Source organism: Gopherus evgoodei, chromosome 4, assembly GCF_007399415.2.
Source record: "Gopherus evgoodei ecotype Sinaloan lineage chromosome 4, rGopEvg1_v1.p, whole genome shotgun sequence".
Taxonomy (NCBI): Eukaryota; Metazoa; Chordata; order Testudines; family Testudinidae; genus Gopherus; species Gopherus evgoodei.
Genome location: NC_044325.1, coordinates 73,559,918 through 73,586,621, shown reverse-complemented (window position 1 = coordinate 73,586,621; position 26,704 = coordinate 73,559,918). Strand labels below are relative to the sequence as shown.

Here is a 26,704-nt window from a genome sequence, read left to right as displayed (position 1 = left end):
TATATTTACTTCTGTTAAAGCCTTCCCCCCCTCCCTTGCACTGGGCTGCACCACCAGTCCACCCCTGCTCTGCCTCTTCCAAGGGTGGCAGGTTTGTAGAATTTTGGTGGTGCTCAGAACCTGCCCCCCCAAACTCCGCCCCCACCTGCCTAAGGCTCTGGGAGGGAGTTTGGGTGGGGGAGGGGGTCTGGGGTGCAGACTCTGGGATGGAGTTTGAGTGCTGGATGCAGGCTCCAGGCTGGGGCAGGGGGTGGGGTGCAGGAGATGGTGAGGGGTGCAGGTTCTGGGATGGAGTTTGGGGACAGGAGGGGGTGCAAGGATGAGGACTGGGGCTGAGGATGAGGGGTTTAGGGCATTGAAGAGGCTCAGGACTAGGGCAGAAGGGCAGGGGAAGGGCAGCCTGCCCTGGCCCTAGTGGAGGGGGCACTAGGACCCTGCGACAGCAGGTGATGCCGGACAGCAGAGGGATGGAGTCAGCGTGAGCTGCAGCTCCAGGGCAGTAAGGGGGGAAGCAAGTGGGTGCCGGGGGACACTTGGGGAGAGGTGCGTGGGGGCGGAAGGCGGGGTAGGGGGAGTGACGTGGCCCCAAACATTGAGGAGCAGTGTGCGGGGAGCCTAGCGGTCACAGAAAATAACTTGGAGGCGGCGGAGGTGAGGGGAGTTTGGCGGTGACAGGAAATAACTGGGCGGGGGGCACAGGGAGCTTGGGAGGCGGCAGGGAATGGCTCTGCAGACTGCATGTTTGAGACCCCTGCTGTCAGGTAAGTAACCAGTCTTCCCACATTATTTGGAATAAGGCAATAATTCACTCTTGGACTGTAATCAAATTGAGTAATTTGCAGACATGAAGACCACAAGTATTCAAGTTACTCTCACCTGGGAGAACTTAGATGATATTTGTTGAAATGTGGTACAAAGGCAAAATATTTGCACTTCTGCAATAACTTTGAGCCAGAAAAAGTAATTCCTGGTTGTCATAACTCTAGTCCCAGATTTGGACCTTAGCGTCCAAAATATGGGGGTTAGCATGAAAACCTCCAAGCTTAGTTACCAGCTTGGACCTGGTACTTGCTGCCACCACCCAAAAAATTAGAGTGTTTTGGGGCACTCTAGTCCCCCTGAAAAACCTTCCCTGGGGACCTCCAAGACCCAAATCCCTTGAGTCTCACAACAAAGGGAAATAATCCTTTTTCCCTTCCCCCCTCCAGGTGCTCCTGGAGAGATACACAGACACAAGCTCTGTGAATCCAAACAGAGTGACTCCCCCTCTCCGTTCCCAGTCCTGGAAACAAAAGCACTTTCCTCTTCACCCAGAGGGAATGCAAAATCAGGCTAGCAAATCCAACACACACAGATCTCCCCCTGATTTCTTCCTCCCACCAATTCCCTGGTGAGTACAGACTCAATTTCCCTGAAATTTCCCAGTAAAGAAAACTTTAACAGGTTTTAAAAAGAAAGCTTTATATAAAAAAGAAAGAAAATACATAAAAATGGTCTCTCTGTATTAAGGTAACAAATACAGGGTTAATTGCTTAAAAGAAATATGAATAAACAGCCTTATTAAAAAAGAATACAAATCAAAGCACTCCAGCACTTATATTCATGCAAATACCAAAGAAAAGAAACCATATAACTTACTATCTGATCTCTTTGTCCTTACACTTAGAAACAGAAGATTAGAAAGCAGAAACTACTTCTCCAAAGCTCAGAGAAAGCCGGCAGACAGACAAAGACTCAGACACAAAATTCCCTCCACCCAAAGTTGAAAAAATCCGGTTTCCTGATTGGTCCTCTGGTCAGGTGCTTCAGGTGAAAGGGACATTAACCCTTAGCTATCTGTTTATGACACTGGTATGCATGGAATTATCCAGTTAGGGGAAGTCTCTCTTCCCAATATGGCTCTATATAAGATGCACAATCATTGACAGATCAGGCAAGGATTGTCAAGTCATCGTCCTCTTGAAACACAGTCTCATCCTTCAGCACCTCCACCCCAGTGGTTTCCAGTTTTCCCCTTTAGCACAGGGATTTTTGGGGACTGAGCCCGTGAACAGTCGAAGTCTTTTCCAGTTGGCCCCTCACCCTAGCTGGAGGCTGTTGCAGTCATAACATCCTTCTGGAGCAGGTAGCAGAGCCCAGGACCACCATCTCCAGCAGGCTGTGGTCTAGGGCCCAATGGTGGGCAGTTACACTTGACACCTTGCGGTGCTAAGCCGCTGCGCCCCCTTTCCCCCCCTACAGTCACTTCCTTCCACAGTCTCCTTTAGCTTCCCAGAGTAAATCACTCCAATCAAGTCTCTGATATGCGCACTCAGTCATGTACCTCTTCTTTGTGGGTTTGCACAGGTTTGTAGTGTCAGGCATCAGGCAGTGAGTTCCTAGGCAGTACTTTCCCCTCAGAGCAGCAATCAGCTCCCTTATACCACCTGCCTCTGAACTGCTCTGCTCCCCTTTTTAAAGCCCTGCCTCCAGCTTGTGCAGGCTTTGCAAGTGGGGCTGGATGGGGCTGCCTGGGCCTAAAGCTGTTCCTTAATCCCTTGCTTTCCAGTGCAGGATTTGTATACTCCATCACAGCCTCCTTTCACATGGAGCAATACTGGATTAGAATACAATGCTCCTAATTTTCAGCATTCTGATATTTGTGCATTCAATAATTTTTTTTTTTTTTTTTTGGGATACTGAGACAAACTATCTTGGTGATAAAATGGTAAAAAAAAACTATATTTTTTATTTGATTTCTTGTGGCCATGTTTTTATGTGTATCTTTGAATTACCAGTAGGACTTCAGAAATGATTTGGCTTAATAATCCTTGGAGAAATGTATGAGGAGATAATGCCAGTGAGTCATCAGAGATCAATAGAGGTGCAGTGGTGGCTGAGTTTTACTTTTTAAATAGTTGATTCACAGGATATACAGCCAGCAAAGAGTCCTGTGGCACCTTATAGACTAACAGACGAATTGGAGCATGCGCTTTCGTGGGTGGATACCCACTTCGTCGAATGCATGTGACATGCATCCAACAAAGTGGGTATTCACCCACGAAAGCGCATGCTCCAATACATCTATTAGTCTATAAGGTGCCACAGGACTCTTTGCTGCTTTTACAGATCCAAACTAACATGGCTACCCCTCTGATACAGGATATACAGGGATATTTAGGTTTGTTCCATCAGAAACTTTTGCATTCAGTCTCAGGTGCCTACTCTGGCTTCATTGATAATAAGGGTAGATGAAATGTCTTCAACTTTGTTAGTAACTCTGTAAAGGTGATATTTATATTAGCTTTCACTATTTGCACTTAGACTGACATGTCTAGGGTTGTTTTTTTCTGTTTTACTGCTGTTAACCTTTTTGTCCATAACTACTTTGGGTTGCCTTGAATTTTTAGACTATCAAATATTTTAACAGCTTCACTGTGTTCCAAAAACATTTTATAGTGAGAGAAGCAATTATCCTTACTTCCGATGTACCATTCCACTGGAATAATTTGTAATGTTCAATGTTCTTTTGGCTTCTTCCTGTTCATGATGGTGGTCTGTTGGTTATGTATTGAACAAGTAAGGATAAGAGTTGAGGTCAATGGGAGCAGTTGGATACTTACCACTTTTGAATAGGGTACAAAAGAGGACAGTTTTTAATATCTTAGCTCTCTTTCATAGGAAAGCAGAGCAACACTGCACAACAGTTTAGGGTAGGAAGTTAAGAATACTGTACTCCAGATGAAGCTGTACAGGGGAGAGGCCATGTTTAAAGAAAACAAGTTGGAAGTTGTGTAAGACACTGGAGCTAATACCTTAGTCTTACAAAAAGTACCATAGGATTGTTAATGACAATAGATGGTCAGGACCTCAGTTTTGCATCTTATCTGAAAGGTAACATACTTCTAAATATTGAAATGGTGGGTGCATTTAAATAAAAAAAAAAAGCTTTACACTAACTTGCGATAGCAAAGGTACATTAGCACTTTCCCATTCCTCTACATGGATGTTGCATGGTCCTTTCAATATGTTTAATCTATATCCTTACTAGTTTAAGATGCAGTCAATAGACCACCTTCCCAAAAGGAATAATGTATACTTTTTCAGTGTCTGTACTGAACATTGTGATTTCACCCAATGGCAGCAAAACTACAAGAATCTCTTCCACTCCAAAATGTTGCATTCCCTAGCAGGCTGAAGTAACTACTTGATATACACTATATAATATATGAAGTGCTTTGGGTGTGAAAGGCATTATACAACTTATAGGATGATATTTTTAATTATTACCAAGATGTTTTGTTTCTGAACCACATGAATGCATGATTTTGCAAATATATATAAAAATAATGAGATTGTAATATATTTAGCGAGAGAGTTTTTGTTACCAGTTTTAGAGATCTTTACGTAGGTGAACATCACCTAACAGAACACAAATGAGACGTAATAATAGAAAATTAGATGGCATGGCATGACATATTAGAGAAAAGGCCTCACCACTTCTAAAACTGGTGTTATTTAAGGTATCTAAATAGTTTAGGATTCTTTTAAAGGTTACTGTGTGTATTTTTTCTCTTAAAGACGAGAAGAAAGAAAGCACTTCCTAGCTCAGAGTGCTTTCCATGGTTTCACATCTCTTAAACTAACTCAAGCTTGAGCAGGGAACTTTCTATTCTTGTGAAGCATCAGAAATTTCAGACACTCAGCTGAACTTTACTCTCTGATTCAAACACAGCAACAACAATGGGAAGATGCTTGTTTTGGCTGGAACCTATGTACCTACGACTTACTGTTCATTTTAACCTGCATAGTGCTAAAACTACTGAACCTCCTTGTGACATACTATATCTTGGGGGAGCATCTTGTAACCCCCACATTTTTCATCTATATAATTGTGATATTGTGTATAAAGCATGCCATAGAGATATCAGGGAAAGCTTATGATCAGCTGAAAGTCATCTTAATATGTATGAAGTTATGAGATTGTGTTGTATGGTTGTCACTAAAACATGCTGTACATTGGAGAATCAGCCAGATATTAGCTCATAGACTTTAAGGTCAGAACAGACCATTACGATCATCTAGTCTGACCGCCTGCACAATGCAGGCCACAGAGACAACAGCAAGGAGAGTAACCAGCACCCTGGTGGGGTGTCAAAGAACCATCAACAGTCATTGTCCAGCAAGGGAGATACAATTCAATGACTCACCTGCATATAGACACACCAGGGGAATTGTTCAGCCTTGCCTGGGGACTCAACAATGCACTCCCGGACATGCCTGGACTTGTGTTCTCCAAGCACATGGACTGAAGGTATAAAACAGAATACAGGAGGCTCATGTTTGACCTTTCTCCTGCCCCCACCTATGCTGCAAGCAACAAAGAGACTCAGAAGACTGAAGACTCCAACAGAGGAGACTGGCCAAGGTTTAAGGGACAAACCTGTATATTAAAGACTGTAATATCCAGTGGCATGACAAAAACTGCCTGATCAAGATGTTGCTCAGTCTAATAGGATTGAGAGTTTAGACTGCGTGTTCTCTTTTTTCTTTGGGAGCTAAGGCTACGTCTTCACTACCTGCCGTATTGGCGGGTAGCAATCGATTTCTCGGGGATTGATATATCGCATTTCATCTAGACGCGATATATCGATCCCGAACAAGCTCCTATTGATCTCAGAACTCCACCAACCCGAACGGCGGTAGTGGAGTCGACAGGGGGAGCCACGAACGTCGATCCCGCGCTGTGAGGACGGTAGATAATTCAGTCTAAGATACTTCGACTTCAGCTACGTTATTCACGTAGCTGAAGTTGCGTATCTTAGATCGATTTCCCCGCATAGTGTAGACCAGCCCTAACTCTGATTTTTTGCCTATCACTTAATATCACTTAAAATCTATCTTTTAGTCAATAAACTTCTTTTGCTGCTTATCTTTACCAGTGGGTTTGCCTGAAGCTTGTGGTAAATCTGCTCAGGTTTGCAAAGGCTGGTGTATATTCACTTTCCATTGATGAATTGGTGAACCAATTAATAAATTTGCACTGCTCATCTTGATGGTATATTCCTGAGGTACAGTGCTGGGAGCGGGGCAGATTTGGCTGGTGGCTTTTTCTGTGTGATTCATAAGTGGCTCTGGAAGCATTCATGCAATCTAGCTGGGTGGGGGCTCCAAATGCAGTTGTGCTGAGTGATAACAGCGTGTGCATGGGGTTTGCTGTTTATCACTCGCAAAGCATTGTGAGAGACAGCCCAGACTCGAATATTAAGGAGGCACAGCGGTCTCACAGTCCCAGGCTGAACCCCAGGGATCCCGTCATACTCCCTGCTTAGCCCTCTTCAGAATCTTCAAAGGCAGTAAGATGTTAATCCATAGATTCTCTCTTTCTGTGGAAAAAGGGAGGTATGAACTTTGGGACTGTGATGAATAAAAGCAATACATATATCTTAATTTACTTGTGAGATGCAAACTACTTCTCAAATAGGTACAAAGGCTCCATAGGAATCTCAGGTAAAAGAAATCAAGTAGTCTTAAGACACATTTAAGAAATGATCTCTGAAACACTGCTCAGAACAGAACATTTGCATAATGTATTGATTATGCCGGAAAATATTATTAAAATGACAAGCTAGAAGCTAGATAAGTGTGTGAAACATACCAAAAAAGAACTCACTTGAGACTTATTTATAGCTAACATATGTTGTAACCAAGACACAGCCAGTTACTGATTTTACAAATTGATTCCTGAATATACTCCTAGAGCAGTTTGAAAATCCATTTTGGTCATGAAATGTCAAAATACTAGAAGTACCTGCTGGCAAGAAGTTATCAGACTGTGTAAAGGGGCATGGCCTCACAGAAATTAACAAGGTCCTCTGAGCCAGTTGAACAGCAGAGAGGTGCATGTGCAAGGCTCATTCTATCTGGAGGGAGGGAAGCTTAAAGGGAAAACCCACCACAGGGGTGTTGAAACAATTTTTATACTCGGGGTGCTGAGAGCCATTGCAACCAAACTTAAACCCTGTATATAATGGGAAACCACTTCAAGGACAGGAGGTGTGGCAGCACCCCTGACCCCTCCCCTACCCACCTAGCACCTCTAGTTCCAACACCTATGCCTGCCACAGGAAGAGGGCTGCTCCAGCTCAGCTGATGTAGGCTTGCTGAGAGGGAGACAGCAACAAGCCTCACCACTCCAGCAGCTGCAACACTAAGGGCTTGGCTACACTTGCAATATAGAGCGCTGGGAGTTAAACCACAGCAGGGAAAACACTGCTGTGTGTTTACACTGTCGGCTGCAAGTGCACTGGTGTGGCCACATTTTCAGCTCTTGCATCACCACAAAGAGCAGTGCATTGTGGTACCTATCCCAGTGTGCAAGTTACTGCAACGTGCTTTTCAAATGAGGGGTAAGAGGGTGGAGTGTGACAGGGAGTGTGTTTTGTGTATGTGGGGGGAGAGGACAGTGTGTTTTCGGGGGCAGAGAGTATGTCAGCATGGATGTTTGTAAGTTCAGACAGCAGCAGACACCCTTTATGCTTCTCATGGAGGTGAATTACCAGGAGTGCTCCAGCTGCAGAGTCCAGCTGCTCTAAGTGCCTTGCCAGTGTGGACACTTCAGGAGTTACAGCGCCCGGGGCTGCTTTAATGAGGTCTAACTTGCAAGTATAGCCAAGCACTCTGCCTCAGAGCAGTATACCCCATGAGGAGGGGCTTAAGATAGATCCCATTTAGACTCAGACCAAAGGGCTGACCCAGGAAGGCTGCCTGAGATCCAGGTCACCCTTACTTCTCTCTCTTTCCCTACGGACTCAGCTGTCTCATAAGGGAAGAAAGAGGGAGAGGACTTTTCTTTTGTTTGTTTGCTCCAAGAATCTCCTTGGGCATCTGCCTGGGGGGTGGGGCGGGGAGAAAGGACAGTATAAGGACCTGAAGCAGGGTGTGGATGGGAACTTGAGGGGAATTCTGCCTCCCACAAATGATGGAGAATGCAGACATAACTACATCTGATACAAGGGGGTTAAGAAAAAAAAAGCATTAGAGGGAATACAGTTCAGATGCTCCATGCAAGCTGGAACCAGAGCAGTGGTGTAAGTGGTTAGCAGAGATACAGCAGCAGCAAGCTGCTCAGCAACAGCCAATTCCAACAGCAAATTGCTGCAGCAGTGGACTACCCAGAAACAAGTTCAGACCACAGCAACAGCTGCTGAAGAACTGATGGCCCAGCAGCAGGCATTCAAAAGGAGATGATGCAACAGATAGTACCAGCCCTATGCCCTCTGGAAGTCCCAGGAGGTCATGTGTCTGCCAAGGGGATTCCTCTGCCAGTATCAGTAAAGCTAATTGAGATGGGTCCGGACGATGACCCTGAAGCCTTCCTATATTTGAGTTATATTTGAGAGGGTGACACTAGCAGCCCAGTAGTCCCCAGGATAGTGAGTTTTGATCCTGGCCCCATACTTTACAAAGTCTGGTCCAGGCGACCCTATCATAGCTGGACTTAGAGAGGACAAAAGACTACAAACAAGTAAAGTCCAACATTTTGGATTACTTGAATAATTCTAAGAAAACCCTCCATCAACGGGTTAGAACTGAGAGCTACTCCCAGGGGGCAAAGACCCTGGATAGGGTGCAAAGATTGACAACAGTGTTGAAAGTGGCTCCATCTGGGGAGCAATCAGAAGCCCAGGTGGCTGAGGCCGTTGTGATAGAACAATTCATAAAGATATTATTCATGAAAGCCAAGGATGATTGCTATAACATTGGCCAGGGACGTTACCAGAAATGGTAAAGCTAATGAAGGACTTTGTAGGAGCAAAGGATCATTAGGGGCAGAATCAGCAGCAATCTACCTGAGAGGCCTAGCTGTGAAGGGGTCCTTCCAGATGGTCAGACCACCCATTGGACCGGGGAAGTCCCAGGAAGGCAAGGGGGTCGGGTGCAGAGGGACTGCCAGGCACCTCAGACAACAGGAGCAGAACTCACAGACCAGAATCCAGCTGCCATCCCATAATCAGGCCCATCCTCATCTAGGAAAGATGCTGGTAGTGCCAGCCCGTTAACATGCTGTGGGCAGACTGGACCACAAAGAGGAAATGTCCTCTTATGAAATGCAAAATTTGCCCAGGGTTGGATGGCAGAAAACCCTGGCATGGAAAAAGACCCCCCTAAGCTGATGCTCCTGGTGGTGGTCAAGAGAAGGACTCTTGGACTCTAGTTGTAGTCAGACAGTAGTTCCAGCCAGCAACTACAACTGACAATGGTAGCGCATACTGCAGTGGTAATAGTAGCCTTAGCTGAAAATCTGACCTACTCCATAATCATAGACCAACTACTGGCCCTTTTTCTGGCAAGTCATTAGGGCATAAGCCATAGATAGCAGGTGAGGATCCAGGCTACAACCAGATACACAGCTGCCAGCATCTCGGGGAAGAAGAGGTAATTAGTCGGGACCTGGAAACAATCCTACAGAGCAGGAATTTAATACAAGAACAGAAGAACAACCCTATACTGAGCCATATATATGAACAACTATAAAAGTGTGGTAATAGAGCCTCAGCAGAGTGAACAGTACCCCACATTTTGTGCTCAAGGAACGCTTGCATCAATTGAAAAGGATCAACAAATGGAGGTGATGAGGGCCCAGTTGCTGGTGCTACACAGGTACCACAGGGTGAAGTTGCTACTTGCAAACCATATCCCGTGTGCTAGACACCTGGGAAGGAAGAAGACATTGTCTCGAGTATTAGCCAGTTCTACTGGCTAGGTTTGCATACTGAGGTAAGGGAATACTATTCCTCCTGCCCAGAATGTCAGCTAGCCAGCATCAAAGCAGCCCCTATGTCATCCCTTGGTCCCTCTTCCTTTGATCAAGATATGCTTTGAAAGAATCAATGTGGAAATGGTCAGACACCCTAGAAAAAACTGTCTCATGGCATCAATATGTATTAGTGATCCTTAACTATGCAGCCAGGTACCTGGGGGCTGTTCCTCTGCATTGAGTGAAAGCTACAGTGATAGCTCTGGAACTCTTGAAGCTCTTCTAATATGTGGGATTTCCCTGTGAAATATTAGAAGATCAAGGGACCAACTTCCCTTCCAAGGTGATGAGTGAACTGTTCTCCCTTCTGAAGGCCATGTCCCTGATACTTTTGGCATACTACTCACAGATTAAGCAATTTAATAAATGCTGAAAAGCTTGTCAGTGACAACCCCAAACAATTGGACCGGCTTCTCCTGTTTGCCATAAGGGAGGTGTCATAAACAGATAGCTAAGGGTTAATGTCTCTTTCACCTGAAGCACCTGACCAGAGGACCAATCAGAAACCGGATTTTTTCAACTCTGGGTGGAGGGAATTTTGTGTCTGAGGTCTTTGTTTTCTGTCTGCCTGCTTTCTCTGAGCTTGGAGAAGTAGTTTCTACTTTCTAGTCTTCTGTTTCTAAGTGTAAGGACAAAGAGATCAGATAGTAAGTTATATGGTTTCTTTTCTTTGGTATTTGCATGAATATAAGTGCTGGAGTGCTTTGATTTGTATTCTTTTTTAATAAGGCTGTTTATTCAATATTCTTTTAAGCAATTGACCCTGTATTTCATCACCTTAATACAGAGAGGACCATTTGTATGTATTTTCTCTTTCTTTTATATAAAGCTTTCTTTTAACACCTGTTGGAGTTTTTCTTTACTTCAGGGAAATTGAGTCTGTACTCACCAGGGAATTGTTGGGAGGAAGAATCAGGGGGGGAGATCTGTGTGTGTTGGATTTGCTAGCCTGATTTTGCATTCCCTCTGGGTGAAGAGGAAAGTACTTTTGTTTCCAGGACTGGGAACAGAGAGGTGGAGTCACTCTGTGTAGTTTCACAGAGCTTGTGTCTGTGTATCTCTCCAGGAGCACCTGGAGGGGGAAGGGAAAAAGGATTATTTCCCTTTGTTGTGAGACTCAAGGGATTTGGGTCTTGGGGTCCCCAGGGAAGGGTTTTCAGGGGGACCAGAGTGCCCCAAAACACTCTAAGTTTTTGGGTGGTGGCAGCAAGTACCAGGTCCAAGCTGGTAACTAAGCTTGGAGGTTTTCATGCTAACCCCCATATTTTGGACGTTAAGGTCCAAATCTGGGACTAAGGTTATGACAGGAGGGTCTGCAAGCCTCTATGGGTTCTCTCTGTTAGTATTGCTTTATGGTCATCAACCAGGGGAAATGTTGGACTTGCTATGCATAGGTTGGGAGGAACAAGATGTAAGGTTCTTAAGCACGACACAATATATCTTGCAATTAAGGGAACAACTCAGAAACATAGAAAAAATTTGAGAATGGTTCAACACACTCAGGAAAGAAATTATAATTGAGAGGCAGAACTAGACTTTCATCCTGGTTGACTGTGGCCTGCTGCTACTACCCTCAGCCAAGTCTGATGGCAGGATCTGTTTGGAGTGGTGAGGTAGATCGGGCCAGTGGACTATGAAATAGGACTACCAAGAGGAGAAAAGAAACCAAGATCTATTATATGAATCTTCTCAAGCCTTGGAAGACGCAGGAGTTCTTGATGATAACAACCTCTCTGCCAGAACCTGATTTAGGACTCCAAGTATCCAGCAGCCAAGAATCAACAATAGTATACCAGGGAGGACTCTACCCTGCACAAGGGAAGCCACTCCTCCAATTGTTCAAGGACTTTGCAGTGTTATTCTCCACCCACTCAGAGAGAATATAGTGATCCAACAAGATCTGGAGACTACCCTGGGCCAGCTGGTCAGGAAGAGCACTAGGCCATTGCCACGTTGGATGTGAAATACAGCCTGAGGAGAATGTGGTCAATGCGGATATGGGGGTAATTCTGGAATCCAAAAGAGAATGGAGAAGCCCCATAGTTCTTGTTCCCAAACCAGATGATTCTGTTTGGTTCTGCATCAACTTTAGAAAGCTTAATGCCATCCCAAAATTCTATGCCTACCCAATGCCATGGATAGATGAGTTACTAGAGTGACTGGGACCTGCAAAACACCTGAGCACTCTAACCTTAACAAATGAGTATTTGCTGGTCCTTTTATCTCTTTTTTTTACAAGAGAAAACAGCTTTCTCCACCTCTTTTGGGCACATCCCCTAGTCAAGGCTATACTTCTTTACCTCCACAGAGCTGCCATTACTTTCCAACAGCTTGTGAATAGGATCCTCAGCCCCCACCATGAATATGCTGCGGCCTACATAGACAACACTGTCATCCATAGTTCTCCCTGGGAAGACTACCTACAGCACTTAAAGGCAATATTGAAAGCCCTACAGGATGTGGAACTTACAGCCAACCCTGCAAAGTGTAAGTTAACCGTAGGTGAAGGAACCTGTGTGGGGTACTGCATAAGAGGCAGCCTGATGAAACTAGTAGTCAACAAGGTACATGCCCTAACATTGTGTCACAACTCTAAGAAGATCTAGTGGGATGAGAAAATGAAGGTGCTTTTAATGAACTGAAAACACGACTATGCTGGGTGCAGGTGGTTCTCAGCCCTAATTTTTCCAGGAGTTCATACTGCAGATAGATGCCTCGGACATCCAACTTGGCACCGTACTCTCACAAGACTTTGGGAGAAAACACCCATTCCTCTACCTGAGTAGGAAGCTCTTTCCTAGAGAAAAGATTACTCAGTTATTGAAAAGGAGGCATTAGTAATTAAATAGGCTATGGATTCCCTTAGGTATTACCTGTTGAGTAGCCCGTTCTTCCTGGTCACAGATCACACTCCTCTCTGCTGGATTCGCACCATGAAAGACACAAAGCATGCATAAGGGGATGGTACCCTGCACTACAACCCTGCAGTTTCAGAATACTATACTGGGCAGAAAAGAAGCATGCTAACAATGATTTATTTTCACAGGAGATTGGGAATGGTGACAAAACCACCCCAGGATGGTCTGTCCAGTTTAAGGCATGCCCTCTCACTGGTGGAGAGGACACTAATGAGCTCCTTTATGTTTGCTCAGCGCCAACACGGTGCACCTGCAAGGCTTGTTCTGCCTGGGATAGTGGGGATGGGAGCCTAAAGGGAAACCTGCCACAGAAAGGGACGGAGAACTGGAAGAGGACTGTTCCACTTCAGACAGCCGAGACAAGTTCACTGAGAGAGAGAGAGCAGCAAACTTCACCTCTCCTGAAGCTGCAAAACCCAAGCTCAGAGCAGTATGTCCCATGAGGAGGGGCTGGAAGTAGACCCCATTTTACTAAGCCCAAAGGGCTGACCCAAGAAGACTGCCTGAGATCTAGGTCATCCTTACCTCTCTTTATTTTCCTATGGACTCTGAGAGAGGACTCTCTTTTGTTTGTTTGTTCCAGGAACCCCTTGGACATCCAATGGGGTAGGGGGGTGGGAAGAGAGAAATATAAGGACTTGAAGCCAGGATGTGGATGGAACTGAGAGGACCCCTGTCCCTTACAGATGTCAGTGACTTTGCAGATAATTTTATCATTTTATCATTTACAATTTAATGTGATATTACTCTGAAAAGTGACTAAAAAGCATTATTACCTCACCCACCTAAAAATGACATTGTCGAGTTTCGTTTTTCTCTTAAGATGAATCTCATTGACTTCAGTGGGTCCAGAATTTCACCCTTAATGATTGCTATCAATCAAAAACTATGCTAGAAAATTTTAAGGAGTATGATTAAGTACTCAAAAGTCAGGAAATAGAAATATAATGGTTGCATGCACAACCTTAAATTGGATCTTTTGTGCATAGTAATTGTAAATGAATTTTAATTACATGATCACAAAATTATTTTAAAAATACAGTATAATCTCATACACTTTTCTATAACCTCAGATACAAATATACTATTTATAGGATCTTTAAACACCAGACAGAATTATCAAGTAATTTTTTAAACACATACAATAAGCAAAGTGAATGAGTGAAGGGTGCCTTATCAAGATCCTCACTATGCACCATTCAAAGATGAATGAGGCAATAATCATTGCTCTGTAAATATTCATCTTATAGGAAAGACCAGGTCTGGAAAATTCATCCTGAAAGTTGCGTCTTTGAAAGTTACAAGAGACTGAAATAGCACGTGTTTGGTCAATTTATAAATTAAAGGGTTTGTTTTTCTAACATTGAGCCATACAAAATCAACCTGGGATCTGAGAGTTAAGTAGGTTCTTTTGTTCTTCTGTATCAGCACTAGTAATAGAGATTCTGGAAGCCTAGTTATGCCATCAGTGATATCTGTGCAACACAACTGTCATAAATAGTGTTAGCTGGTAATTTTTGGACCAATGGCTTTTCATTGGGAAATGCCAGTTCACTGAAATGAAAATGTTTTGCAGAAAACATTTCAGTTCTTCTTATAGTGGCCTATGCATATTTCCCTTCTTCAGATGCACCAGTGCATGCAGCTCAAACAGTGGAACTTAAGTTAGCAGACGTGTCGAAGCCTGCACATGTCCTTCTACATCTCCCCTAACTGTTCCAAATTATTCTAGCAGTATAGCTATAAAAGGATAAGGGAGAGAGCATTTCATCTGCCTTGGTTCCTTCCAACTACCAGCCATGATGAACCAGCAACTACTCCAGAAAGAACCTGAATCCCTTCTATAGGGTAGTGACTATGGTTACTATGTGAGTTTTAAATAGTTTTATATAGAATAGATTCATAGTTGTAAATATATTTGATATTTTAGTCTTAGTATAGCTGTGTTATCTTCAGAACTGACAGAAAAGTTTTCCATGTTGGATCCAGAAATATTGACTCTGGGAAAAGGAAGTGTCTTCTAGTAACACTGTTCCAGTGAAGCTGGTTTCTATGAAGAAGAGCAGAAAAGTGAAGGAACAAAATTTTGCCTCCAGCAATTGTAGCCACCCAGTTGCCCAGCTAGATATTCAGTAAGTCTTGGAGCACTCGGGAAGTTCCAGAAGACTGGAAGAAAGCTAATGTGCAGGTTTTAAAACGGGTAAACTGGATGACCCAGTAATTACAAGCCTGTCAGCCTGACATTGATCAAAATAATGGAGCAGCTGTTACGGGACTCAGTAAAGAACTAAAGGAAGATAATATAATTAATGCAACTCAACAGAGGTTTATGGAAAATAGAGCCTCTCAATCTAACTTGATTTTTTATTAGATTACAAGTTTGGTTGATAAAGGTAATGTTGACATAATATATTTAAACTTCTGCAAGGCATTTGACTTAGTACCACATAACATTTTGATTAAAAACTAGAATAATATAAAACTAACATGGCACACATTAAATGGATTAAAAACTGGCTGATAGGTCTCCAAATGTAACTGTTAACAGGGGACCATAATCAAGTGGGTCTTTTTCCAGTGGTGGCCTTCAGGGATTGGTTCTTGGCTATGAATTATTTAACATTTTTATCAATGGAAGGAGACATAAAATCATCACTGATTAAGTTTGCTGATGACCCCACCACGATCAGTGATCCAATATTATTAACCAGACAAAGTGAAAAATCTCTGGCAATTCACCAAGAATCATTTTCAGATGATGAAGAGCAAGTAGTCATTCAGGAATTCCCAGAATTAGATCCTGAAATGGATGTGGTAAACATCACCAGACAGGAATGCGGGGATTTCTTCAGCCACTTCTCTTTTGCAGGATACCATAGCTTTCCAAGAGCTAAAGCAGAGAATGGCTGCTACTTTGAAGCTACTTACCTCCACTGAGGAGGTAACAGCCCACCCAATTTTTGACATCTTGGGTAATCAATCTTCAGGTAGAATATCATTACCATTCATGGGTGACTTCTACAGCATAAAAGATCAATCTGGGCAAATCATTCTTCAGTCCAACCTGATCCAAAAAAGTGGAAAAACTGTATCAAGAAGAGTTTTGATATTTTCATACACACCCATCATCTAGTTCTTCAGTAGCCAAACACAAGTTACTGGGCTTGATGCAGAGGAAACTCGGTAAAATCTATAGTCTATATTATACAAGAGGTCAGATTAGATGACCTGCTGATCCCTTCTGCCCTTAAAATCTGTGAATCTATTAATGTAAATATAGGTGTGAAAGCAGGTTGGTGACTTATAATCAGGAAGAAGAGGAGCAAAGAATGTAGGAAGATATCTTTGCATTAGTGAAATCAGCAACTTGAACATGAGAAAATTCTACCACAGATGAGTTGCGAAGTCCTAAGTAACCAATATAAAACTGAAATCAGTTCAGCTCTGGACAGTGAATGGATAGGAACCCCAGCAAGTCATTTCAGGTTATGAAGGGAGCAAAGTGAATTATCATCTGATGACTAAGCACAAAGAGAAAATTATGTAAAAAAGCCAGAAAGCATGACTAATGAACATGTGCCAATTAAATATTAAACTGATCTATATCATGCATATACATCAAGAGCCTTTGGAATAGGGAATTCTCTCAAAATGCAGAATACATTTAGCAGTGATGCTCACAGGAGTTCCGTATGCCATTGATCAAAACTGAGCTGTAGAAAAGTATCAACAGTTTCTTGAAATGCCATTGAAAAAAGAGAAAAAAAATTGTACTCTAGATGTAGGAGAAATCAAAGAAATCAAGCAGTATGTTCAAAAGGAGTAAGAGGTGAGGTGGAAATAAAATGGAATGGTAGACCTTAGACACACAACGTAGCTATTGAAGTGGAGGAAGCAGCCCTAAGAAATGGACTAATAAAATTATACACCAATTCTGAGCTGAGGCATAAAAGGACAACTGGGTAGATGCTTTATTTCTGTGTAACACAAATATATAGCAACAATTAGTGATTCAAGCACTTCAGTGAAGTACTAAACAGGTCAGAAGCACAATTGTGATTTGATTTTCTGGAGTGAAAATTAGTCTAGAGGAATTAAACATAAACCACATTTCTCTTTGCCTGACCCTTCCACCACAGAAGCAGGGGAAAGATGAGTATTAAAAATAGATTTGTTATTCATAATTTTTACAGAGGACAAAGATTTTTATTGGATTCATTTTTCTACATGTGCTGCAGTTTTTGAATGTAATAGTCATTTTTACAATTATGTTTCCAGAGCGAAATCCTTCCACTAGTATGAAAAATCATAATTGCATGGATTTCTAAGAAACAACATTGATTTACATAATATGTGAATTTACCCCCCTCATTTTTAGTTTGTATGGAACATCTGAATTGTAAACAAAGTCAAACAACATAAATGAAAGATGTACAAATATTATTCCAAGGAGTCTTGTTTGTTTGAGGTTTATAACATTTTTTTTATAGCTCCACTAAAGAGTTCTACCAAATACCATGTTCCTGACCTGGAGGGACTATAGTCTGAAAACACAGCAGGTACAATTCTATGCAGGGCAAGCAAAAAGGAGGCTGTAAGTCTCTTTGTCTCTCCTGCCCTTAGTTGCACTGCAGATTGAGAATCTTGTTTTCAGATTATTACAACTTTTTAAAAATATTATTGGGGGGGCTATAATTTTAAATTGGAAATACTATTCTGAATAATTTTTAGAGATTTCTAAAATGGATTTCTTGTTTTTCTCACTCTCTAAGGTCTCAGCAGTGGGCTTGGTACTAAAGGAGCCTAGGTTTACAGGCAGAGGGATATTAAAAGTAGTACCAGTAAAATCACCAGTTTGGGGGGAAGGGTTAAAGTGCTTCTTGGATGAGAATTTCCAGTTCTCAGTGTTCCAGGGTTAGCTAGCTAAACCCTAGTGTTCTGTGAGTGTATAAAGACAGCTGCAGCGGCATGGGAGCCAACAAACAGAGCTATAAACAGGGGAGTTTGAGTGGGAGTTTGCAAGGGGAGTTTTGGGGGGAAGATTAAGAGGCAGGCAGAGGAACAGACAGGCTAGTGAAAGGAGTGTGTGGTGTTCTGGCAGTGTTTTGGTGCTCGTTTGGGGGTTTGTTTTGCTGTGGGTGGTGGTGGGTGTTCTTGGTTTGTGTTTCTCGGAGTTACAGGATTAGGTGGGAAGTAAGAAAGGATACAGCCGTGGTAGGAGAATGGACATAAGGAGGAAGGGGTAGTCTAAATACCAGGATAATAGGTTAGAATGTGCTAATAAATTTTTTGGATGACACAAAGGCTGGGAGGTATTGCCAATACAGAGAAGGACCAGGACGACCTTGTAACTGGAGTAATAGTAATAGGATGAAATTTAATAGTGAAAAGTGCAAGGTCATGCATTTAGGTATTAATAACAAAATTTTATTATAAGTTGGGGACGAATCAGTTGGAAGTAACAGAGGAGGAGAAGAACCTCGGAGTATTGATTGAGCACAGGATGACTGAGCCGCCAGTGTGATATGGCCATGACGAAAGCTAATGTGGTCTTGGGATGCAACAGGTGAGGGTTTCCAGAAGAGATAAGGAGGTGTTAGTACCGTTATACAAGCACTAGTGAGACCTCATCGGGAATACTGTGTGCAGTTCTGGTCTCCCATGTTTAAGAAGGATGAATTCAAACTGGAACAGGTGCGGCAGAAGGGCTACTAGGATGGTCCAAGGAATGGAAAACCTGTCTTATGAAAGGAGACTCAAAGAGCTTGGCATGTTTAGCCTAACCAAAAGAAGGCTGGGGAGATATGATTGGCCTCTATAAATATCAGAGGAATAATACAGGGAGAGTGAGAATTATTAAGCTCATTATCAATGTGGACACAAGAACAAATGGATTAAACTGGCCATCAGGAAGTTTAGACTTGAAGTTTAGACGAAGGTTTCACCCTCAGAGGAGGAAGTTCTGGAACAGCCTTCCAAGGGCAGCAGTGGGAGCAAAAGACCATACCTGACTTCAAGACTAATCTTGGTAAGTTTATGGAGTGGATGGTATGATGGGATAGCCTAATTTGGCATTATTGATCTTTGTCAATTAGCGGTAACTAGTCCAAATGGCCTGTGATGGGATGTTAGATGGGGTGGGATCTAAGTTACTACAGAGAATTCTTACCAGGGTGTCCTGGCTGGCGAGTCTTGCCCACATGCTCAGAGTTTAGCTGATCACCATATCTGAGATCAGGAAGGAATTTTCCTCCAGGGCAGATTGGCAGAGGCCCTGGGGGGGTTTTGCCTTCCTCTGCAGTGTGGGGCATGGGTCCTTACTGGAGGGATTCTCTGCACCTTGAAGTCGTGAAAACACAATTTGAGGACTTCAGTAGCTCAGACTTTATGTTAGGGGGTTTGATACAGGAATGGGTGGTTGAATTCTGTTGCCTGCGTTGTGCAGGAGGTCAGACCAGACAATCATAATGGTCCCTTCTGACCTTAAAGTCTATGATTCTATGAAGTGTTTTTACTGTAATTTGGATGAACACATAATTACAACCTGTTATCATTTCTCTCAGTATTTTGGAAATGAGAAAATAAATACATTTAATATCAACATAGGATAAATTTCCTTGTGGTTTTAAAGATCTATGTGGTCCAATTAAAGCTTCTAAAGTAGAATGAAATTCTGGTTTACTGCCTGATATAAAGGAACTGATTTTTCTTTAGTGTAGGCAGTAGTTAAGAATTATAACTGTACCTCAGCATACTTATGGAACAGCTATAGTATCTAGTTACTTACTGTTTAGTTTATATAAAGAACAGCTTTAAAAAAATATTTATCTTTGGCTACATTGTATGATGTCACATTAAATGTATTATTTTTCTTTTTAGCAGTGCCTTAAAATGTGGTCCTGGCTATGCCTACACTTGGAACTGGAGGTGTGATTCTCAGCTTGAATAGAGATACACACACTATATCTCATTGAGCTAACAGGCTAAAATAGAAGTGTAATCACTATATCAGTGAGCAGTGGTAAATGGTAGTATGGGCTAGCCACCTTGATTACAAACCTACCTAGATCCTGTGGGTACATACTTGGTGGCTACCTAGTGCTGCTGCTCACCTCTGTATATACTGCCATGGGTATACTATTATTTTTAGCACTCTTGCTGTCATTGGGGTGAGCATATGTTTACTTAAACTGAGAATCATATCCCCAGCTCCAAGTATAGACATAGCTAATGTGTCCTGAACGATGGCAAAACTGAAGCACATGAAATATGTATTCTATAAAGCTGATTGTAGTTGGCAGGTTTTCTTTTGTCTAAATAAGATAATGAAATGGAGATGCTGTGTTAAGAAAACTTAATATAAACTCCTCTTCCTCCTATTCTGATACTGACAGATTTTGCTCATGATAGACTTTTTTGAAAATGTGCAGTACAAAACTTGTCAAAAAAAACATTACTCCACTGAAGGCCTGTTGAGTCATCATATGAGACTTAATACTACTGAAAGTAATTGAGACAAATACTGTTGCTAGGTGATAAAGAAGCTCTGACAAAATGCCATCTATTTTTTTAAAATCCAAATTGTTCCTATCTGTTTTGCTGATGAACATCTTAGATTATTAAAATTTAAGGAATTTTAAGGTTTAATCTGCTGTCACTATTGATTTTCTGGGCTTTTTTTTTTCTGGGGGGAGAAGAGACGGACGACATTTCACTGAGTTTGGACAATCAAATTTCGTAACTGCCCAGTTATGTGCTGCTCCATGTGTGACATGTTATGCACATTATTTAATGTTCTTATATGGAAATAATTTGCATATAACTATAAACTTCTGCTTAAAAAAAGATCAGTCTGTCTAACCAACAGTGCAGATGGCTCCAACATGAAAAACAGAATTCATAGGAGTGATTCTGGACTCCATGATAGTGATGTCTTATCTATCTTCAGAAAGATTCAAGTCATTCTTGATCTAGACTCCAGAACATCAATTAGAGTGTGCTACAGACTGCTAGGCCACATGGCATCATGCACCTCCATGACTCAGCATGCCAAACCTCATATATGCTGCATGGAAGGGTGGTTGAAGGCTGTATATCAGCAAAGTAGACATCAACTGGAAATGCTAGTTCATATTCTACCATTAATTATCGTTAAAGTGTGGCTAGACCCCACAAAAGTTTGCAGTAGATTCCATTCTCCTACACACACTTCCATCTAAGACTGGAGTATGAATGCCATTTGAATGCAAATACAGGGGTTATGGGACTGCTCAAAAGGAAACGCTTCACATAAAGATCCTGGATTTAAAAGCCATTTATTAAACATGCTCAGTTTTCCTCCCAGCCATCAAGGGTCTTACTATACAAGTCATGATGAATAGCACTACGATCGTGTCTTATATAAATAATCAGGATGGCGCAAAATCCACTCCACCATGTCAAGAGGCTGTATGACTTTGGAACTTCTGCATCCACCATGAGGGCAACTGAGGGAAGTTCATCTGCAGGAATACAGAACATACTGGTAGATCACTTTGGCAGAGAATTGTAGATGACCACGAGTGGTCCATATATGATAGTGATTCTGTAAACTATATTCCTCCAAGTGGAGTCTCCTGACCATAGACCTGTTTGCTAACAGAGAGAACTAGAAGTGTCTCGCTTCTGCTTCAGAAAGGGTCAGAGCCATCTGTTTTCAATGCATTCCTGATTGCATGGTCCTTAGGCCTTCTGTTACACATATCCCCTGATTCCATAATACCCAGGATTCTCAGAAAGCTCAAGCAGGAATCTGACAAAATGATCATGATAGCCCCAGCCTGTCCAAGGCAATTTTGGTACCTATATCTCTGAAATCTCTCCATTCATCTCTGATACACTTATCTCTAAACCAGACCTGGTACATCAGAATTGTGGCCAGGTCTTGCATTCTGATACATACACTCTTCATCTCACAGCATGAACACTAGCTGACTGGTTTTATCAGAAAGAATATGTTCCTCTGGGTTAAAAACATTCTCTTCACAGCAAAAAGGATTCCAACAGACACATTTATTCTCCAGAATGGAAAAAGTTTTCAAGTATGGGGATGAAGTAGCCTTGTACAACCTCCCAAGTTACCTTAGTTGTAAAACAAGAGAATCATAGTTGCCTGCCTCATGGCCTAGATCAGTAATAAGGGTTGTGAGCTGCACAGAAATATTAACAGCACTTAATCAAAGAGATTAGATCATATTCCGTGGTCTCCTGGCTGCCAGTCTAATGTATCTGCCAAAGGGTATTGTGTAAGAGAGTCCTATCTCTGTCTCTATTTTACCTGAGATGAGGGCAGGTTTGATAGATCTGCCAAATGCAAGGATCATGCATGGGAATGACACTTTGCAGGTCTGAAACTAGATTGTTCACTTTCACTCTCTGATTTTCAGGCAAATCCATGACAATTAGAGCTGTGAAGAGAAAGGTATTCCATTTCTGGAGGATTTAATTCTTTTTAGTTTGGTTTCCTTCTGATTTGGAATGGTATAGAGGCAGTCCACATGGCAGGCTACCTCAGACCCTGGAAACTGTAGAGTTACCAACTTTGAGGCAGTCTGCATGGCTGCTAAGGAACTGGTCAGACGATCTGGCAGAAAATCAGGTAGGTGGGATCCATTGGACCCTTACCTGGGTTCTACTGGAACTCTGGTGAAATCAAAATATCTGTGCAAATTTTTGAATTTTGAGAAATAGGCAAATTTTGATGAGAAGATGTTTGCTGAACTTTTCCAGTCAGCTCTAATAGTAATATTGTATTTGGGTTTCCAGTATTACAGGGAAAGGTTCAAATGAAACTATTTTCATTTAATTGAGGGAAAAGAATTTTCATGAAAAAATTACCATGGATTTGTAAAATCTTTTTTAATAAAGTTATATTAAACATATATCTGGGGCTTAAGCTAAATTGATGGCATTCTTTCAAAACATTATGGTTGTTTCATGACCATCAATACTCTTTTAGCCTTTTTCAAAGTCAAGACAGTATTCAACATCTAATCTCATGTTTCAAGTCATCACCTTATCTGTTGCCAGCAGTCACAAAAATAGTTCTTTCCTTTCCCCATATAACATTATAGAAAAATGACAATACATTCACCTTTTTCTGAAGAATCAAGTCCAACTGCTAGGGTAGGGATATCTGACTAAATGAAATGCTAGTCTGAATAGTTTCTAGATACTATGATGATGGGCACTTTAGGACATACTGAAGATAAATAGATGCATAACGTTATGAGAGGGGAGTATTTGGCCACTTCTTGCATAGAAGTCTGATGTGATTACTGTAGCAGCATCTGATGTTATTACTCAGTACTGGCCCCCCAGTCCAACTTAATTTGAGAAGAAATAGCTGAATAATATTTGTTAACAAATAAAACCATCTCTGCTGGCCTAGAAATTCACTTTAAAAAACTACACTAACAAATTTTATTAAAGGGACAATATGACCTATAAAGATCAGTTTAGATGGGAACACCCCATGAGAACGTGTCATGTAATACTCGTTCTAAATAGACACCATGTTAAAGGGCTTCATTTTGCTCCCTGCTGTGCCTGTTGTAGGTTTTGAAGGATATACAGTATGGTCAATGCCTGAACCATTTCCTGCCTATATTGAGTTTGTGGTACAGTCCATGTGTTGGTTTAAAATGCAGTTTTGATAGAAAATACAAATTCTGTTTTATTTGAATGAAATTTACATCCAGTGCTAAAAGTCAGTATTGAATTTTATCATGGAGCTATGAGTTTCTCAGTCCAGTCTTGGAACCATACTGGGTCCTTGAAAGTGCTGATATGTAGTAGGGAGCAGAGAAAAGGTGAGCGAGAAGCAGTGATCACCTTTTTGCTGCTGTTTTAGGCATACAGCATTCACTAATTTGTATTCTTGACTCTTTCCACCGAGAGCTTACAGCAGTGTTGCTCCGATAATCATCAGGCCATTCCAGTTGAAATTAGAGCATGGAACTACATTCACTGCGAGGAATAATATTGACATATGCTGGGGAATTTAGGCACAGATCCTCAAAGGTATCTAGATTCCTAACTTCTATTGAATCAATGGACGGTAAGAGCCTATAAATACCTTTGAGGTCTATGTGTGTATTCAGACCTATGTTGAAATATGTGTGTGTAGTTCAGTAATTGTAATGAGAAGTTATTAAAGTGTTAAAATTAAAAAAAAAATTCATTTGGGACTCGGGAAGATATTCTCAATTTTCATTGAGAATCAATATCAATTTTCATTCCAAACCACATTGGTATTGGTGCACAAATTACTCTGTCATATATTGGTCATAAACTCAAAAAGAGAGAGAGAGAGAAAAGTATTCGTATAACATTGTCATGTGGAACGTCTTAAAAATTCTCTCATTGAATATATGAAGCTGAGTTTAATTATTGGTACTTGAAGATTTTTAAGTCTTAGGCATTTTTCAGATTTCTGTAATTAACATTATATGCCAAATCTGACAGTGCTGATATTCTCTTCAGGAGACACTGATAGACTGGTGTGATGAAAAGGAACTTAACTTGATTTTGACAACGGAGGAACAGGGTTTGCACCACGAGACGTCACTCCAGAGGTGAGATATCCTGGATGCACAACAGTCGCCCTTTAGCACATAAACTTCCTGACTTCTAGAAATGCTTCATTGACCTGATTGTGCAGTATCTCTGATTGACACTATGCTCTGCTCCGCTGTGTTGAGAAGGGAGAGGTGGAAGGAATCTGCACCAGGTAAAAGCTGGCACCATTTCCTTCTCTCCTAGAGCAAGTGGGGAATCCGAACTATACTATGACATTCACGATGTGGTTTCTCTTCTACTCCCAGAGAGCACAACTACATACTGGCTCTGGCTTGGGGCTTATGGTAAAACCACAGTCTACTCCAGTGTTTTGAATCATACAATATAATTCCCGACAGATATGGAAATTAAAATAGAGTTAGGGTTGAGAATATAGTTCAGTAATTTAAATGGAAAAACATTACAGAGAAGTGGTAATTGTCTCCAGACCAAGCATTACAAACCCAAGAAATTCAGAGTTAAGGCTACTTTTAAAAGACATCCAATATGTTAAGGTAAGAAAGTCACAATAAAGGCAACAAAAAAACCCTTTAACTCTGCATTCTAGTGACACCATGCAATAACTAGATGATTATGATTAGGTATTTTAGTGTTAGAGTTAAATTAACCTGATATTTTAATCACTGGCGGCTGGGGGCGAGGGAAGAGGTGGCACTTTTTCCTTCACGGTGTCACTAGAGAACAGAGTTAAGGTTGCGTAAGTGCCTTAAATATGTAATTCTGTAATTTAGCATGTTTGGATTTCTTTTAAGTGATAACGTAACTCTGAATTTCCGGGTTTTGTACACTTGACTTTGGATGGATTATCACATCTCCATAATACTTTTTACTCTTAAATAGAATGTTATGTACTGTCACCTGAACTCCATCTTAACATAGTTGTTTGTCTGGAAATTTCCTTTTTTTTTTCTTTTTTTTAGGTAAAGGTCATTAAAATTGACAAGAAACCCAAGAAAATGTTATGTGATATTTCTGAAGATTCAAAGATATGTAGTATCAACTTAAATATATTCTTAAAACTTTTAAGGCAGATTCACTGGGACATGAGAGCACTGCAAAGCAACCAGAGCATGCTGGCCAGTTACACCTGCTTTGCATTGTCAGAGCACCACAAAGTAGCCAAAATGTACAGGTGAATCTGGCCATCATTTTGCAATTGACTTATCGGTTTAGAGGACTGTATTACAGATAACAACTCTTTGTGAAAGGATGGGCAGGGGAGAGCCCAGTTCCAGGTTCTGATATTGCTGAACTTTAAGGGCTTAACTTCTGCTCCTGCCTAGTTCCCTAGGCAATACTGCCTTGGTGCACAGTGGAGTAGAGGCAGCAGAGTCACATGGAGCCTTTCAAGCAATGTCGCCCACAATGAGCTATGGAACCTCAAAGGGCAGTGGCAGTTGTGCCAAGTAATCTACCAGTGAAAACTCTTCACACAAATGTGCAGTCTTCCTCATACCACAGAGTCATTAAAGCCAAAAGAATTATTACATTTAAATTAGTTATAGAATGGCAATGACGATTGATTGAGTTACGCTGAGGCCACAATGGCCCTTTATCGGAGATGTTGAACTGACTGTCCCTGATCCTATATAATCATGACAGCTGGATACAAAAATAATTAACAACCTAATTTCTTCTAATATAACTTATTCATAAGATTTGATTTGATTATAACTATATGGAAAGTTTTAAGTGTCTGCATTATTGTTATTAAAAATCATTTGGGAAAAAATCAATAACGATTAATAAAAAGTACTCCATTTAGGAAGGAACAATCAATTGCACACATACAAAATGGGAAATGACTGCCTAGGAAGGAGTACTGCAGAAGGGGATCTGGGGGTCATAATGGATCACAAGATAAATATGAGTCAACAGGGTAAGACAGTTGCAAATAAAAGCAAACATTCTGGGATGTATTAACAGGAGTGTTGTAAGTAAGACATGAGAAGTATTCTTCTGCTGTACTCTGTGTTGATTAGGCCTCAACTTGAGTATTGTGTCCAGTTCTGGGTGCCACATTTCAGGAAAGATGTGGAGAAACTGAAGAAAGTCCAGAAAAGTGCAACAAAAATGTTTAAAGATCTAGAAAACATGACCCAGGAGGGAAGATCAAAAAATTAGAGTTGCTTAATCTGGAGACAAGAAGATTGAAAGGGGACATGATAACAGTATTCAAATACATAAAAGGTTGTTACAAGGAGGAGGGAGAAAAATTGTTCTCCTTAACCTCTGAGGATAGGACAAGAAGCAATGGACTTGAATTGCAGCAAGGGCAGTTTAGGCTGGGCATTAGGAAAAACCAACTAATATCAGAATGGTTAAGCACTGGAATAAGTTGCCACGGGGGGGTTGTGGAATCTCCATC

General features: G+C 41.5%; 1 protein-coding gene across 1 annotated transcript in view; it reads left to right on the top strand.

Annotated features, from left to right (window-relative positions):
* The window catches only part of GPHN (gephyrin), a 562,913-nt gene that overhangs the window by 259,138 nt on the left and 277,071 nt on the right, over window positions 1–26,704 (top strand). Inside the window, 2 exon segments of the mRNA XM_030559799.1 lie at window positions 24,241–24,289; window positions 24,292–24,332. Of these exon segments, the coding sequence (XP_030415659.1) occupies window positions 24,241–24,289; window positions 24,292–24,332 (90 nt within the window).